The sequence below is a fragment of the Panicum hallii genome, chromosome 3 (genome assembly GCF_002211085.1).
Source record: "Panicum hallii strain FIL2 chromosome 3, PHallii_v3.1, whole genome shotgun sequence".
NCBI classification, from domain to species: domain Eukaryota; kingdom Viridiplantae; phylum Streptophyta; class Magnoliopsida; order Poales; family Poaceae; genus Panicum; species Panicum hallii.
Genome location: NC_038044.1, coordinates 24,978,472 through 24,997,393, shown reverse-complemented (window position 1 = coordinate 24,997,393; position 18,922 = coordinate 24,978,472). Strand labels below are relative to the sequence as shown.

The window sequence follows — 18,922 nt, the reverse complement described above, 5'->3', positions numbered from 1 at the left end:
TACTCGAGAGACATGGCTTCTCAAGAACAACCTGCGTAATCTTGAGGAGCAGCTCAAGGAAGAGAAGAAAGCGCACCAAGGTAGGCCTTTTTCCTTCCTCGAGTACTTTCCTTTAACAGGTTTCCGTGGGCACTGAAAATATCTTCACCGCAGAGCTTAGCAAAATCTTAAAATACAAAGAAGAGTTGCTTGCTGATGTGAAGAATATGCTGTATTGCCGTATAGATGATGTCAAGAGGCTGCAGAAAGTAGTAGCCGATACTGAAGAATAGTTCGCCGACTGCCTTCAGCAAATCAAGATGCTGGGCGAGGAGAAGGGGCGGCGGGAGGAGCTGGAGATTCTCAGGGAAGCCGCCCAGACGCTTGTGGATATGGTGGATCCAACAGAAGAAGGTGAAGCAGACAAGCGGCCCCTGCTGGAGCGACTTTGTGGGGCGCCGGAAAGAGTCGTCAAGTTCCTCGCGGAAGTCCCGGTCGCATGCATCGGCCATGCCCTTGCATTTGTAAAATCTTTTTGGCTAGAGGCTCCGCTGGGAATGTTTGCGCAGAGAGTGGCTGCGGAGTGCACTGAGGAACAGTTCAACGACTACCTCCAAGAAGCTCAACCTATAGCAGAACGGATAGTGCAAAGTGTACTGCTAGATTAGGGTGTAAAAAACAAGTACTCATTGCCCTGTATATATTCTTATTTGGTATTTCGACTTGTGTATGTCTTAGCTGATCTATCATCCAGACTTAAAGGCAAAGTAGTCGACACTGCCCCGAGTATACCGACCCTAGAAGTAGTCATGGTAACTCCGAGTAGGAACCCAACTAACAAGTTAGCCGTAACCCGATCGAGCGGGTCTAACCTGTTAGGAAAGAACGCGAGCATCATCGCGAGATTGCCGTGTTTAAGGCAAAGAAAATGAAACTACCCCGAGTGCACGGACTCTGGGTGTAGTCGAGATCGCTCCTCATGTGAGCGCGTCCAACAAGTTAGGTAGGAACCAGACGAACGGAACGAACTTGTAGGGAGCAAACGCGAGCATCGTCGCGGGTTTGCCATGCTTATGGCAAAGAACAAAACTACCCTGAGTGCAGCGACTCAGGATGTAGTCAAAATGACTCGTCATGCGAGCCCATCCAACAAACTGGGTATAAACCAGTCGAATGGATCGACTTTGTTGGGAAAAAACGCGAGCATCGTCACGCAGCTGCCGTGCTTCCGGCAAGGAGTCGAAATTGCCCCGAGTGCAGCGACTCTGGGCGTAGTCAACGTAGCTCCGTATGCGAGCCCATCCAACAAGTTAGGTATAAACCAAATTGAACGGATCGATCTTGCTGGGAAAGATGCGATCGTCATCGCAAGCGACCATCAAAGGTCATGGCGAGAAGTCGATAAAGCATGGTCGTGGCCGTGGCCTCCGTCAAACTCATGGCAAGAAGTCGATTTATATAGAACATGCACGTGGCTGTAGCCTCCGTATGTTCACAGAGAAATTTACAACCCGAATCTTGTAACACGCAGCCTCCAAATTGATTCAAAAGAAAAAGACCACCTGAGCGCCCGGACATCAGCTATCTCCGAACATTTTCTCATGGGTAGAACTTGCGCAGGTTCTGAATGTTCCAAGAGTTCGGAACATCTTGGCCCTCGGGATATTGTAGGCGATACGACCCCGGTCTTGTAACCTGCTTGACGACGAACGGGCCTTCCCGCCTTGAGTTGAGCTTGTGTAGGCCGGACACGTCTTGGATGTGACGTAGGACCAAGTTGCCTATGCTGAATGACCGTTCCCTCACGTTGCGATTGTGATAACGCCAAATCCCCTGCAGGTATCGGGCTGACTGAACAAGAGCGGTACAGCGAGCCTCTTCGACAGAATCGAGCTCTAACTGCCTCGCTTCATCCGCCTCGCCTTCATTGTACATTCAACCCACAGGATTTCCACATGATGTCAGCTGGCAAAATAGCTTCAGAGCCGTAGATGAGGAAGAACGGAGTTTGTCCTGTGGCTTTGGACGGCTGAGTTCGGAGCCCCCAGACGACATGTGGCAACTCATGTATCCACTTTCCTCCTTTCTTGCTGTTTTCATCATAAAGTCTTTTCTTAAGGCCCTCAATTATCATGCCGTTCGCCCTTTCGACTTGACCATTGGCCCTTGGGTGTGCAACAGAGACATATTTGACCTCGATGCACGCATTTTCACAGAACTCCCAGAACTGGTTGGCTGTAAAGTTTGATCCCAGGTTCATGATGATGGTATTCGGGAAGCCGAAGCGATGCAAGATATCAGAGATGAAATCGACAACCCGATTTGGTGTGAGCTTGGCTATCGGCTTGTACTCGATCCACTTGGTAAACTTGTCGATAGCCACCAATACATGGGTGAAACCGCCTGGCGCCGTTGTGAAGGGCCCAATCATATCTAGGCTCCAGCAGGCAAACGGCCAGGATGGCGGTATGGTGATGAGACTGTGAGCCAGGACATGAGATTGCTTTCCGAAAAATTGGCAGTTTTGGCATCTCCACACGAGGTCTTCAGCATCGAATACTGCGGTGGGCCACTAGAAACCAGCTCTGTATGCTTTTCCCACCAGCGTTCTTGAAACTGCATGGTTGCCACAAACGCCCTCATGTATCTTCCGCAATATGTCGCAGCCGTCTTCTTTCATGACGCACTTCATGAGCACCCCATATCGTGCGCCGTGCCGATAGAGCTTGCTGCGACCAGGACAAAACCTTTGTTTCTGCGCATGACACGAGCTGCCTCTGCGCTTCTTGCGTCTACCCCTGCTGGAAGTTTTTGATCCCGGATGAAGTCGATGTAAGCCTCTCTCCAGTCCTCCCTAAGCGTCATAACCTCCTGATCAGGCTGGCGAAGGCCATTATCAGTGGTTACCTGTGGTGAGGACTTAATGGATGGCTGTTTTAGCTCCTGGACAAAAACTCCCGCTGGAACCTGAGCACTGGTGGATCCTAGCTTGGACAGTATGTCCGCGCCAACGTTGTGCTCCCGTAACACATGATAAACCTCTAGGCCGGAAAATTTGTTTTCCAGCTTGCGCACTTCTTGTACATAAGCGTCCATCGTCTCCTTGTTGCAATCCCACTCTTCGTTGACTTGCCGAACGACAAGAAGAGAATCATCATATACAAGTAGTCGCTTGATCCCTAGTGATATCGCCAAACGTAGCTCGTGAAGCAAGGCTTCATACTCGGCTTCATTGTTGGATACCTCCCAAAAGATCTGAAGGACATACTTCAACTGTTCGCCCCGTGGAGAAATAAATAGAAGTCCAGCGCCGCTGCCGTCGAGCTTGAGAGATCCATCGAATACATGGTCCAATGCTCTGGCTTGTCGACTGGAGTTGGAATATGATTCTCTCTCCACTCAGCCATAAAATCGACTAGAGCTTGGGACTTGATTGCAGTGCATGGCTTGAAGTCGATAGACAAAGCCCCCAGTTCCATTGCCCACTTTGAGATACGCCCAGTGGCATCTTGATTATGAAGAATATCCGCTAAAGGGAAATCCGTAATCATAGTGATCTTGTACTCATCGAAATAATGGCGCAACTTTCTTGAGGCAATCAGAATTGCATATAAAAGTTTCTGAACTGCCGGGTACCGTACTTTGGATTCGGAGAGTACCTCGCTGTTGAAATATACAGGCCTCTGCACTCCAAATGCATGGCCTTCCTCGCCTCGCTCGACTACAATAGCACTGCTGACAACATGAGTTGTTGCCGCGATGAAAAGTAGTAGATCTTCCCCCGGCAGTGGTGCTGTAAGGACCAGCGGAGACTGAAGGTGATGTTTCAGATCTTGCAGGGCCCGCTCGGCCTCCTGCGTCCATTGGAACTTATCTTGGCATTTCAGGAGCTTGAAGAAGGGTAGTCCTCTCTCCCCGAGTTGGGAGATGAACCTATTCAGAGCTGCCATGCATCCTGTTAGTTTCTACACATCTTTGACTGTGGCCGGAGCCTCCATATCAGTGATGGCCGTGATCTTCACAGGATTGGCCTCAATTCCTCGGTTGCTGACGATAAACCCGAGCAATTTCCCTTATGGTACTCCGAAAATGCATTTGGTTGGGTTGAGTTTCCACCGAAATCTGTGCATGCTGCTGAATGTTTCTTCCAAGTCTGCGATCAAATCATCGGAATTCCTGGTCTTGATGACCACGTCATCCACGTAGGCTTCAACGTTCCGATGCAGCTAATCAGCGAAGCATATCTGGATTGCGCGCTGATAAGTAGCTCCCGTGTTTTTCAACCCGAAGAACATAGTTTTGTAAGCATATGTCCCGTACGGGGTGATGAACGCGGTCTTGATTTGATCTTCCTCCTTGAGCGCAATTTGGTGATAACCCGAATAACAATCAAGGAAACAGAGAAGCACACATCCCGCCGTCGAGTCGACGACTTGATCAATGCGCGGTAGCCCGAAGTGATCCTTCGGATAATGCTTGTTGAGATAGGTGTAATCAACGCACATTCTCCATTCGTTATTCTTTTTCTTTACAAGAACGGGATTAGCTACCCACTCTGGATGTATTACTTCTTTAATGAATCCAGCCGCGAGGAGTTTAGCTATTTCCCGTTTGATTGCCTCACACTTGTCGTGAGCAAACCTCCGCAGGCGTTGCTTTTTGGGCACAGCCTTTGGGTGTACATTTAGACTATGCTCGATCAGCTCCCTGGGCACCCCTGGCATATCCGCTGGTTTCCACGCGAATATGCCTCGGTTAGCCCGAAGGAAACTGACGAGCGCGAGTTCCTATTTCTCACCTAAGCCCGCGCCGATGATGGCGGTCTTAGATGAGTCACCCTCCTGGAGCTGGATCGTCTTGAGGGCCACATCATCAGTCGACTGGATGCTCGACGTGCTAGCCTTTCTCGAAGGGATCTCCAGCCCAGACTGGGAGAGCTACTGCACGGCCGTGAGTACTTCCCCTGAAGCATCTGGCACACGAGTAGTCGAAGCATACTGGATCGCCTCCTGATTGCAATCATACGATTTCTTCAAGTCGCCTCGGAGAGTAAGTACTCTGCTTAGTCCTGGCATCTTGAGAAGCAGATAAACATAATGTGGCACTACCATGAATTTGGCGAGTGCCGGATGACCCAATATAGCATGATAAAAAGATTCGAAGTTAGCCACTTCGAATTTAACGAACTCGGTGCGGTAGTTCTCCCTTGTGCCGAAGGTGACTGGAAGAACTACCGTACCAAGTGGGTGCGCTGCGTTACCTGGGACGATGCCATAGAAGGGGGATTTGCTCAGAACCAGCATGCCCGTGAGGTCCAGACCCATCTTCCTCAGAGTGCTGGCGAAGATGAGGTTGAGACCACTCCCACCGTCGATGAGCACCTTGGTGAGCCTGACCTCTGCCACCACTGGATCCAGGACCAGGGGGAACTTGCCGGGTTCCGAGAAGCTCGTCCACTGATCGTCGCGGGAGAACGAGATGGGGACCTCCGACCAACAGAGAGGCCGTGGTACTGCCGGCTCAATGGACTTGATCTCCCGAAGAAGCAGCTTCTGGTCCCGCCTGGAGCCGAAGTCTCCATCTCCCCCGAAGATGACGTTGACGGTCTTTGAAGCATCCTGGAACTTTGAGTTGCGCCCTTGATCCTCTTGGTCATCGTCCTCGGGTTCCTTGTCTGCTGGCTTCTTGTTCTTCTTACCACCACCGGAGTTGCTGAATGTCCTTCGGAGGTGGTAACAGTTGATGGCCGCGTGATTGGCACATGGGTGCTATGGGCATTTCTTCTGCAGGAGCTTCTCGAACTCCTCCTACGTCGTTGACTTCTTGCCTCGCGAGGGACGATCCACAGCCGCGATGAGTTCATCTGGCCTGCGCTTTCGGGGTGGACCCGAATAGTCCCGCTGGCCTTTGTCGTTGCGGTTGTCATTTGGACGCCTCAGATTGCTATCTTGGCGCCGCGGGAACCGCTCCCGCATCTTCTCCTCCTGTTCAGACCAATCGTGCATCATGTCACGAAGGCCCGCAACAGTTTTTGGCCTGTTCCGCCCGAAGTCTCTGTAGATGCCTGGGTCGGTGATGCCGTTGTAGAAGCAGTCGATGATGTCATCCTCCGAGATGTTCGCGATGGTAGCATGAACGTCAAAGAAGCGATGTGTGTAGGACCGCAGGAGCTCGTTACGTTCCTGTTTACACTGAGCAAGATCGTGATGAGTACCTGCACGAGCAATCGCTCCCTGGAAGTTGTCGATGAAGACCTTTTTGAGCCGTTCCCAGGAGTCGATCGAGTTGCTGCTGAGGCTCTCCAGCCATGTGAGCGGCGCAGGGTCCAAAGCCATCGGAAAGTAAACGACCTTGGTGATATTGGAGCCCCCTGCGACTTCTATGGCCGTGGAGTAGCAGCGTAGCCATTGCTGAGGAGCCTGCTTGCCGTCGTACTTGGTGATGCCGATTAGCTTGAAACCCTCAGGGTAATTATAACTGCTGAACCGTGTAGAGAAAGCTGGGAAACGGACTTCAGTCTCGACTTCTTCATGAACCTTGCGCCTGGAGTCGATTACGGACCGCGCATCGTGGCCTTCATTAATGTGCTGGCGCAGGTCTTCTGGAGGAGGTCGATGATTGGCCTATCGCGGGTTACCCCCTGGAGGTGGCTGCTGCCTCCCGCCAGGGGCCTGGCTCACGGGAGCGTTGTCGTTGTTGTGGCTCGACTGAAGTCGAGGGCGACCGCCAGCCGTTCGGCTGTGAGCCTGGCTCCGACTCTCGCCCACGCGCTCCTCCCTGATAGTAGACGCCGGGTTTTGCTGATCCAGTTGGATCCAGGCCCTCTGCGTGTAAAGAAGTGCTTGGCGCACATTCGGATCGTTACTGCGCTCGAGTATGGCCGTAACCCTGGCGATGTTGGCCACCGGGGTCCTGAAGCCCCGTTCGCTTACGACGGCGAATTTAGGGTCAAGCTCGCGATACATAGATCGCCTGCGCTCATTGACCCTCCTCCGCCGGATTGTGCGGGCCCTATTCCTGGCCCTCCGTGCCTCACGATCGGCGTCGTTCTCGTCGCCGGCGTTGGCGGTGGCCTCATCTTCGGAGACCGCATCAAATTCGAAGATAGGAAAATCGCCATCGTCCTCGCCTTCTTCCGCCATTAGCACCTGGCGGGAGACGAGCTCATCAGAGCTCGCGTCGACTAGTTCAGTCAACTCCTCTGCCATGGTGGCCAATGGCTTGCCTTCCTGGAAAGGCAAAGGCTCGAGGTGGGCCACAAGTCGATCCTCAGCCTCGAGTAGATCGGAGAGCTTCATGCCCCTCCAATGTACGAAACGCCCCTCCGCTATGGAGGTGATCATTAGATCACTGGCGCAAACAACCCGAAGCCCCCCGACATGCGGTGGCTTCGGGCCCTCCAACTTGGAGCAAAGAATCCTGATCCTTCTCTAACGCGTAGAGGGACTGGGAGATGTCGGCCTCCAGAAGATCAGTTGCCAAATTGCGTGAACCGAGTCGGGATCGGCTACGCGAATCCTTATATTGGAACAAGTCCAACCCAAAGGAAGTTACCGTAGCGCCGGATGAAGTCGCACCGGGAGCTGACTCCACCTCGATCTTTACAGCGGAAGCATGGATCGACAAGTCATCGAGATCATCAACGAACTTGTCGAGGTCGCTGCGAAGACCCGCCGCGGGAGTCTTTGGCTTCATGTTGACGAGGAATCGACGGAAATTGCCCGCACCATCTGCGATGCAGACCCACGAGCCAAAAACAAATGTCGTGCCCTGAGAGGGAACTGACCTGGTGAATTGGAAAGATGCCATCGAGCCCCTACCTGGCGTGCCAGCTGTCGGTGTTTTACCGGCTGCCCACCGAGGGGTATACCCAAGGTGGTAAGTTTTAGGTGAGGAGACGCCGAGATCAGGAACTCGAAGGTGCAAGGAACATAAAACATAGACAGGTTCGGGCCGCGAGGTGCGTAATACCCTACGTCATGTATGGTGGTTTGTATTGCCTTGGGTGTAGAATGATCTGATGATCTTGTTTTGAGAGGGTCCCTGTCCTCCCTTATATATCCGGGAGGTCAGGGTTACATGAAACCTAACTGATACTAGCTAAGGAATCGTAGCAGAACATATCTCGAGTAGATTCTTTCTGTATCGGTTAGCTTTATCTCTTATTTAAACGGGATAAATAAGAGATAAACGAGATAAATAAGATGAATAATAGATAAGACGGACTTAATCTCTTAAACCTCTTTAAACTACGCTATGTACACAGTCTCGTGGCCCCGGGTCTGACATTAGTGCATCGGTTATTTATGCTCGATTTATTGCCCTACTGTTAGCGCTGTGTTGGTTAGGTCTGATCCGACTAATGGTGACGGTAAATTTAGTTTTATTAAACGTGTGCATTTAATTATAAGGTTTTTATTTCTTAATCCTATCTCATCACGTAATCGGCTCAATAGCTTATGGATGCACTCTCGTATCGGACACCCTATCCGATGCGTTATTGGAACTATTCGGAACATTAGCCGATACGTTCCCTGTTATTTTACTGATAAATTTCTTTTCTCTTGTCAATTACATGTCAAATTGAATTACGTCCTGAACCCGATTTACTGGACCTGCATTGGTGATAAGCACAGCTCTCAGGACTTAGCGTGTCGTGCTCTGCAAGACTCACCGTCCGATTTTTGCGGCAACACGCTTTTTGGCACGCCTAGTAGGACACGACAACAACAACTTCACCATGCTAGGAGATAACAACCCGGAAGACATCATCGTGTCTCCTTCGAGGATCTCGATGAGGAATAGAAGAAGCACGTCGAAGCCAACAGAGATGCATTCACCAAGCTCTACTTGGAGTAATTCAACAAGACTAGGGGCAAGGTGATCTAGAAGAGCCAATTGCCGACGCCATCTATCACAGTGACTCCTGTAGATCAGTTAGCTGGGACTTCTGGTGTAGCAAGCTTTCAAGACACGGTTGATGCAACCGTGCATCATGCGGTGATCAACCAATCTGGAGTTATGGTTAACACGCTGTTTAATCTGATCTAGCAAGTAGTCGATGGGCGTCCGAGTCAGCAAACGGGTCCCGCGTACTTCTAGGTGCGCCTATTGACTGAGGACAAAGGTAAGAACCCGGTGGACGAGACGATGCTCCCCAGGATGCCGCCTCCGGTTCCTACACCGCCACAGTTGGTAAGTGGGCCACTGTACTCCACTCCTCATCCAGCGAGTGGATACCATTGTCAGACTTCCTCGCCTCTGCAGGAGAACCAGAAACCTCTCATGCACGGGGGCATCACCAACACATGCCGATGCCACATGGACAGGGGTATCGACCACCGCAAGCTTCAAACAGCCAGCAGCCCAGGGACAAATCGAAGACTCATACCAACATGCAGTTCTAAGCACAGGACGTCCGTATCTTGTACTTTCGGCCTGTATACTATCAGGCTGGTGGAGGGCCTCCCCAGGGTACCACGTAACGTTAGACTACAGTGAGTACCAAAGGCAGCCACACGGGACCGCCCAGATTAGGGCTGGGCACTTTTTCACCGTAAACTGGTGACCGAGCCGACACCGATTCACCGAAAATCGCGGTTTTTTTGATGTTCGGTTTCCGCTTCGGTTTTTTGTTTTTGCGTATCTCGGTTGTCGGCTTCGGCTTCGGTTTTCAACTCAGATGCACCGAAAAAACGAGACCACCGTATTTCAGAGCACAGCAGCCCACTACACGAGTCGTCACCTCGGCCTACCTCGGCCCAGCGAGCTCCCACCACCATGAGGGAAGCCAACAGCCCACCACTTCACCAAGCCCAGAGCCTGGACAAGAACGTGCGAATCATTCTTTACCCTAGCACCTGTTCCTTCCACATCCGGCGGCGGCCGCGGCGTCGACGGCGAGTGGCCAGCAGGGCTGCGGCCATGCGGCGGCGACGCGCTACGAGCATGGCTGCGGCTGTACGGTCGCCACGTCTGGACAAGAACGTGCGGGGCGAGGCTGCCATGAAACGCTTGGGGCTACAGCAGCTTCGAGCAGCGCGTCAATGACCGCCAGCGGCAACCGTCGAGCGGCCTGGAGTTGGGAGACTAGCTTGTTGCTGTTGTGTTTGCTTTTGATCTGTGAATCGTGAGTATGTGAATTTGCGGCTGCGTGTTTGCCGTGCCTCTGTGATCTGCGCTTCTTAATTGCCTGCTTGCTTTCTTGCTATCGTTGGCTCCTTGCTTGCTTGCCTACATGGCTACATCCGTGTTGATTTTTTCACTAAACTGCTGTTGAACTGCTGCTTGCTTGCATTGCAGTTCACATACTGAAGTTCGGTGAAACCGACCACCGAACCGAAATCACCAAACACCGAACACGTCGGTTTTTGTATGCCGATCCGAGTCCCAGCGTGAAGCCTATGGATCAGGCGTACACGTACGGCATCCGTACCCCGAAGCATTCGACAGTACCTTTGCCACCGCATCGGTACATGCTGCCGGACTTCTCCAAATTCTCCGATCAGGGTAATATATCAACCATCGAGAATATATGCTGATTCCTGGAATAATGCGGCTTCTCCAAGTTCTCCAATCAGGATAACATGTCAACCATCGAGAATATATGCTAATTCCTGGAACAATGCGGTGAGGCTACCGCGGAAGATAAGGGTTCGGTGTTCTCGCTTTCTTTGTCTGAATCGGCCTTTACTTGGTTTGCCTTTACTTGGTTTGCGTCGCTACCTGCTAACTCTATTTGCAATTCGGCTGATCTGGAAAAGCAATTCCACACGTACTTCTTTATCGGCCTTCATGAGATGCGCTTGGCAGACCTAATAGCCGTCATGATGCGCTTGGCAGACCTAATAGCCGTCAGACATAGGAACGATGAACCTGTTCCGGAGTACATCCAGAAGGAGTATATCCAGAGATTCCGAGATATAAGGAGCCGATGCTTCAGCTTAAACTTGATTGATGGGCAACTCGTGGAGCTGGTTTTTCAAGGGTTACTGCCAGCCATCAAGGACAAGTACTCTGCGTAGGAGTTTGAGAGCCTGGGGCACATCATCCAGAGGGTATCGGCTCACGAAGACCATTATCAGGATTCCAGAGGAAGCTGGTACAAGAGGAAGGTAGCACGCGTCAGTTTTGTTGAGTTAGACTCGGAGGAAGAGAACGAAGTCGGATTGGCCGAGTGGACTAGGAATAAGAAGCCAGTCCTGTGCCCGTGGGACAAGACCGACATGGAGAAGTACAACTTTGACATGAATAAGGCTGGTCAGATATTTGACTTCCTACTAAGGGAGAAGCAAATCCAATTCTCCCCGAACCATCTGCTGAGGACTTGAAGAATAAGAAATACTACAAGTGGCATAACTCAAACTCGCACAACACCAATGAGTGCAAGGTGTTCCGCCAGCAGATCCAATCGGTTATTTAACAAGGGAGAATTCAGATTGAGGAAAGTAAGAAGACGATGAAGATTGATCAGCATCCCTTCCCCGCGGCTAGTGTAAACATGATGGAGCTTGGAGGGAAGATTAAGGTGCGGACTTCATAAGGGCAAGAGAATCTGGGTCAGTTGATCCTAAAGTCCAGAATCCAGCCGATGAGGTCAAGGATGGCAGTCATCGCGCTCAAAGGAACGGCACATGTGGCGCACACCGTCTCAGAGTGACGTCCCAGATGTTGCTGAACAAGTACAGGCGTCAGCAAAAGAAGGATCGGAGGCGTAGGGAGGCAGAACAATGTGACCAAGAATCGCACTGGCGGTGTCCGTTCTTCGCTCACTGCTGGAATGAGGGGTTAAGGCTACCCTAGGTTCGGGATTGCCCGGAGTGCAATGGGCGTCAGGACTGTTACCACGACTACAAGAGGCAACGTAACTCCATCCACGATCGTATAGATTATCGGTCTCAGGAAGGAGGAAGGCTGATGCGCGACAGGCGATCTGAAGAGTACGATCATCGTGATCGGCCGCAAAAAAGAGTTCCATTACATGAAAGGTTGAGCTTCCCACAAGAGTAATCGGCTAGGTAGAGCCGGATTGAAGAATTGGATGAGCCCTCGTACCGCCGAGAGGTCATTCCGGAATCGGACCTGTAATGGTGTCCTGAAGGCTTGACCTGATCCCAAAAGAGGAGGGTGCAACGCTTGAGACAACGAGAGCAGCTCGAGATAGAGGCAGAGGCTGCCAAGATATGGCGCTTGAAGAAAAAGGCTGATGAGTCTAAGTTATCAGCCGATGTCAACATGGTATTCTTCTTGCCTGCAGAATATGGGAATCAAGCAGAAGGAGGAAATGAAGAAGAATTTGCTGCTCATCTAGTTCTACATGCGCAACAGGCCCGATTTGACAAGCCTGAGGGAGAGAAACATCTGCATCTCAAGGCCTTGTACTTGAAGGGTTACGTTGATGGGAAGCCGATGACTAAGATGCTAGTCGATGATGGCGTTGCTATAAATCTGATGCCATATACGACATATCGGAGGCTTGGAAAAACACAAGAGGATCTAATCAAGACCGATATGACCCTCAAGGACTTTGCGGGGAACGGATCTTAGGCCAGGGAAGTCTTGAATGTTGAACTGACCATTGGAAGTAAGACCCTGCTTACTACTTTCTTCGTTATAGACGGAAAGGGTTCCTACAGCTTGCTCCCGGGACGCAACTGGATCCATGCCAACTGCTGCGTCCTGTCTACAATGCACCAATGCCTTATCTAATGGCAAGGAAATGACATTGAGATAGTATCGGCCGATACCACAGCCAGCATAGCATTGGCCAATGCCCCATCTTTTGAATTTGAAGGCGTGGATTGCTTCTTAGGGAAAGTGTGGGAAGGAGAGCTTGTTCTGAATGGATGCTAGATCGAGCGGCGAAGTTGAGCCAAGGTGCGATGGAATGTGGCAGAACCGCCGAATTAACTGAATTAATTCGGCTTAAGCGTGCTAACCATCGCCAGAAAGGCATTCCGGAATAACACGCACTTAAAATGGAGTAAAATGACAGTTTGTTGGGTAACATCCTAATGCAACCATTGGTTTTTCGATCAAAATAAAGCATACATACTACCCACACGAAAGTGAGAGCAGAGATTACAACAATTCACAATTTTACATCACAGAGTTCAACATGAATTATTATTACAAACCAAGTTCGAATTCATAAAGCAAGATACTTTCAGAGTTTAATAGCGCAGCGGAAAATAAACGATAGTTCTAATCGATGATACATGATATCATGATAAAGCCCGTACATGATATCACTCAGCGCGATCATCGTTGGCAGGGAACACATCCCATTCCACGGACCAACCAGGAGAAAGAGTACACGGCCAAGTCAGACTAGCAACCATGTCCTCAAAAGACTCATATGAAAATAAAGCCACAAGTAAGACTGAGTATACTAATACTCAGCTAGGCTTACCCGACTAGTTGTATATACTTAGCCGACTTCTAAACATGCAAGGCTTTTGGCTGAGAGATTGTTTTGGCCAAAAAGCATTTAAGAGTGAGTCCTTATTTTCAAGTTTTAGCATCAAGTTCTAATTCATTAACCAATGTAGGTAAGCAACTATCTGTCAGACCCAGGCCCACGGGACTATGCACATAGCCTATATCTTACAGGATAAGGAGTGGGACATGGCCCACACCTTACAGCAGTTGTAACTACTCGTAGCGTAGTAGAACTACTCGTACAGTAGTAAAACTAGTTAGAGACAGTAGGAAACGACCCGAAAAGTACTCGGGTAGGACTCCTGGGCTCGTATCCGACTAGAACTTCCATGTAACCCTATCCCCCCAGACTATATAAGGGCGGATAGGGACCCCCTCCAAACAGGAGATCATCCGATTACCACCTAAGGCAATACAAACCACACAGTATATAGGGTATTATGCTCTCGGTGGCCGAACCTATCTAAACTTTGTGTTCCTTGCACCTTCGAGTTCCTGATCTCGGTGACACCCTACCTACAAATTCACCACCTCGAGGGTATCCCTCGGTGAGCGTGGCGGTAAAATACCGATAGTTGGCGCGCTAGGTATGGGTGGTCATCGAGCATCCACCGGAAAACTTAATGGCATCTCTCAACTTCACCAGCGCTGTGCTCGATGAGGGTACAACGTTTGCCTTCGGCTCCTGGTTCTGCATTGCCGACGATTGTGGTTGCTTCAACAGCCACCTCGCTGAAACTGGGGAGCCGACGGCATCTGCTCCAGCATCCTGCCGCGACATTGACGATCTCATCGATGATCTCGGTGGAATTTGAGTTTCCAATCTAATCGGAAACCGTGAGGACGAGTCTGGATCCAACCCGGCTCCTGCTCATGATCAACTCGAATTCAGCTCATGCTACAACGACGACGCGTCGTATCCTTGTGGTGAGGATGGGTGCCGTTATCTTTCCGTTCTCTCCATATCATTTATGTGGAAATAGTTGATAACATTTAGATGAATGATGAACTAATATCCATTTCTCAACTGCTTCCCATGGGAAATACGATACTCTGGAATACTCCTGGGTGAAATGCTACAATGGTGTTCCGTGCGCTTGCGGAATTATTCTAAAGGCTTAACAAACGGCAACAACTTGAAAAGCTCAGTTGTTGATAGCGCTTTTTTCTTAATATCTGACCTCAAAGAATCTTTCTAATGTAAAGATTGAACCTAGAGAATTTTTACACTTTTGTAAGAATGTTTTAAAGACTAGGGAAGATCGTTCACAAACCTGATTTTGGGAGGATACCTGTTTAGACTCTAAACCGCTTAACTTGTATAACATTATCAGTTATTACAATGGTAAACGTCATGAGTCAAATACCACTTAACATTTCTTTTTGCAGAACCTTGGTTGGGCATAAATCGACTGCCTGGCACAATCTAGTAGCAAAAATTGTCGCTCACCAACTTTCACATCGGAGGGACTTATTTACTTAGGATTTACAACGACATGGACAATTTTCAGTTCGGTTCATGTATCAGCATTTAATAAATTAAACAAGGGTACCACCTTCACTCACAAATTCATATGGAAGCTTAAAATTGGTCTAAAAATAAAGATTTTCCTTTGGTTCTTTCACCAACGTGTAATTTTAACAAAGGATAATCTAACTAAGAGGAATTGGAATGAGATAAAAATAATTATTTCCATGGTCGCAAAGAAATAATTCTCTCTCGTTTATTGTCAATGCGTTTAGACCATTTGAAGAATAGTTTAAATAGCTACTGATTAAACCCACCCAAATCAATAGCACATATGCTTGGAAATTGGTTAACAAGAATATGAAAGAAAGAACCAAAAGTAATATGGCAACATATCAGGTGCAAATCAGGGTGTCCGTGCAAACCAACTAACAAAAGTCGCAAAAAATTCTTAAAAAAATTATGTATATACTTCATAAACTACTCTACCACTGTATAAAATTTCAAGTTCAAATTCATCATATGTTAAGAGATACTAAAAAGAGAATATTCTAAGAGATAAATAAAAGAGAAAACTATTAAAACTTTCTCTTTTTTTATCTCTTAACATATGATGAATTTGAACTTGAAATTTTATACAGTGGTAGAGTAGTCTATGAAGTATATATATAATTTTTTTGAGAATTTTTTGTAACTTTTGTTAGTTGGTTTGCACGGGTTTGCACGGACACTCTGGTTTGCACCTGATCCGCCACCAAGTAATATTTGTGGGGATTGCAGCTCTTACGTGGGTGATGTGGTGTACACGTATAACTTGGTTTTAAGAAAAAAAATAATTCTCTTCATTTATGCAGGCCGTTTCCAGCCTTCCAGGGGGCATATTAGCTGTGTTTTTTTATCCCTATTGTAGCATGAGGATATAAGAAAGACCATCTATTTGGCAAGTAAGACATTCGAGGTCGTCGCCGTAGATATCTTCATCCAAAACGAATGGGCAAGCAATAATAGTTTATGATATTAATTATTCCCTTAAGCGTACTCGTTTGACTTATACTTGTGATCATCGATATATATAAGAACATGGCTGTACTAGCTCGATCTAACAAACATCCATGTACAGCACTACTGCGTGCACCCACAAATTACACGACGAGGCAACCCAAGGAAAGCTTATCACGCCACATCAAGAGTCGAGACTTGTAGCTGCTCACGCACGCCAGGTTAGAGACTCATGTCTTCTTCCGCTGCTCAAGGTGGTACTCCGGCCGTTGTTCATTGAAGGCGGCTTCTTGCCAAGGAAAACATCAGTCAGCACAGTCTTGGACTGCAGCGAGGCTCTGAGAATCTCCAAACCCTGCAAAAGCATCATCGGCATCGATCAGTGAGTATGCGTAGAACATAGTGCAGATAACTCATCATCTCATCGAGAGAAAAAGAATCAACTGAAATGTTGAAAACGCAGCCACCTCCTTGTACCCGATCTGCACGGTCCTTTCCTGGAGCGCCCCGAGATCCCTCACGGCACAGGCGTTGAGCAGCGCGATGCTGGAGACGTTCGACATGGGCGAGATCACCAGGTCGTCCGTCACCGTGTACGTCACGGCGCCGCCCTGCACGAACCCTCTCCTCGTCGCTTCTCGGGCAGGCACCGGTGGCGGCGGCGCCGGCGGCAACCCAACGAGCTTGGCGTCCGCGGTGATCTGGTTGGAGCAGTTCGGGCAGCGAGTGCCTCTCACCTCCGTCACGTAGCCGCGGCAGTTGTTGTAGTTGCTGCCGCAGACGAAGAGCCTCCTCGGTGCCGGGGCCGGAACCGGTGTAGGCTCCGGCGGCAGGCGGAAGAGGAGGGAGCTGTTGGGCCCCGCCGCCGCAGGGGACGTCGGCACGGTGGCGCAGAGGACCGCGTCCTTGTTGGCCGCGTCGGGGTGGACGTAGGCGTCGTCGAGCTTCTCGCCGCTGCCGTAGAGGTTCCCCATGCAGCCGGCCATGGATTCCTTCCCCAGCAGCTTCACCGCCGTGCCGGCCGGCATGGCAAGGAGGGAGAAGAGGAAGTCGACTGTGTCTTTGCCAGCCTCCGCGAACACAACGCGCCGGCGCAGCGGCCTGGAGTCCACGAGCAGCTTCATGGTCAGAACAGTGCTCGGCGTGGTGCCGGCGCCGGTGGCTGCCATCTTAGGACCTCAAAGACTACATTTTTCGGCTGCCACCTATATATAAGCTGATTTGATTTAATTAATCGACGGCGCGGTGAGCCAGCATCTTGATGTGGTGTGGGCGCCGCCGCCACGCCCCACTATAGGTTGCCGCCACAATTTGCAAGGGAATGGTATTCTCTGTCTCCCCCCAAACGTGCAGAGTAGTACACAGCCTCCAGTGGTAGAAAATAAGTCAAATATCTTGTAAAGTCACATTACAATATGCTCTACGCATTAGGCAATTAAAGTGATGTCTCATTACGTTCAATGAGGTTCGTCGAGGCCTGGACAATAATGCCCTTGGGCTTAAAAGCATTGTTAGGACTTAGGACGCGGAACACATGGTTTAAGGAGGGGGACACTGATGTCGTCTGCAAGCAAGACGCAAGGCGTAGGTTGGAGAAATTGTGGCAGAACCAATCTGAATTATACCGACTCAAGTACGCGAGTCCACTTCCAAGGGCTCCAACGTGCTTCAAACGGTATAATCCCTTGGCTCTAACGTGCTTCAAACGGTATAATCGCTTGGCCTGTCAGGTAACGTCTCGATAAACCACCGATACACAGGATCAATAAAGTTACCTCACACGAAGGTGAGTCCAGAGATACAGTCACCATCATATGTTACATCACAGGAAATTACATTACAAGAATTCTAAAAGCAGTATGAAATTTCAAATCTAGAGAAAACATTACAACTGTTAAAGTTAAGGTTCTTAGCAGCGGAAAACATACGCGACGATTCCTAACACGTCGTCCAGACGGATACCATGTTAAGCTCGGGCACGACATCACTTGATATCATCAGTGTTGCCCGGGGACGGATCCTATTCCGCGGACCAACCATCTGGAAGAGCACAGGGCCAAGATTGGGGAAGAGTAGAGTCTTCAAAGGCATTACCTGAAAAACATATAACTAGCAAGGCTGAGTATACTAATACTCCGCAAGGCTTACCCGTCTCATGGTATACTTAGCCATGTAACTAGACTTATAAAGGCTTTTAGCTTTGGGTAGAGTTTTCAGCTGAAAAGCAACAAAGAGTAGATCCTTACTTTCAACTTTTAGCTTTCAGGTTCTAGTGGATTAACCATTCTAGGTAAGCACCTATAACTACTCAAACATGCTAGAATCTTTAACCAAATATCATCTTTCATAATCACAAAGTTGTTCTTGTTACTCTATGTGGTAAAGGGAGTAAGCAGTCTCATTCATCGTGAGAGGCGGACGATTCCTGAATCGAGATTCAAACCTTGCAAGGATAAACCTAACACACAAACGCTTGGAACACCAAAGGGTCATTCCGAAGCAACCGTTTGCCTTTCATTCCGACTCGTGGATCAGATCCACCACAAGCGACTGCAGGACATACGCACTTCCAAAGTGCAGGACGTACGTCTGTAGCGCGACTACAAAACCCGTACTCCTGGTTGCCCAGCAACACGTATACCTACACGTCGAACAAAGTAACCAAAAGAAGCAAATACATGTGGTGGGAGGTATGTCCACTCCTCGGGCCGATTGGTTACTAGGCTTACCGCTTACCATATTTCACGACATGTGGCTAGTACTTTCAAACGCTTAACCACCGCTACCACACACTGCGACCTTACGAAATTCATCAAAACAGATGGGGTATCATCTTGACCATGATACCTCATAAAACCCCCGTCCGTCATCATTATAATGATAACAAGAATGTAAACATCACAATTCCTATATCGCGCGAGTGACAGGAAATCACTCGACTTCTACCGGTCCTATAAGCAGAGCAGCTATTCGGACTCAAGTTCTAGTGTACAATACATTGGTTCCTGGAATAATGCAACTAAGGTTTCCAAACAA

At 49.3% G+C, this 18,922-nt stretch overlaps 1 protein-coding gene across 2 annotated transcripts; it reads right to left on the bottom strand.

The window, feature by feature from the left end:
* Nucleotides 1-15,878: 15,878 nt before the first annotated feature.
* LOC112886269 lies at nucleotides 15,879-17,146 on the bottom strand. Of its 2 annotated transcripts, none has more exons than XM_025952109.1 (2): nucleotides 16,364-17,146; nucleotides 15,879-16,241 (listed from the first exon to the last, which is right to left on the bottom strand). In XM_025952109.1, exons 1-2 carry the CDS (start codon nucleotides 17,053-17,055, stop codon nucleotides 16,196-16,198), a joined length of 738 nt encoding a protein of 245 aa, XP_025807894.1. In that variant the 5' UTR covers nucleotides 17,056-17,146; the 3' UTR covers nucleotides 15,879-16,195. The 2 variants fall into 2 exon arrangements, with proteins under 2 accessions (XP_025807894.1, XP_025807893.1); XM_025952108.1 differs by having other exon boundaries at nucleotides 16,354-17,126.
* Between the last annotated feature and the right edge of the window lie 1,776 nt (nucleotides 17,147-18,922).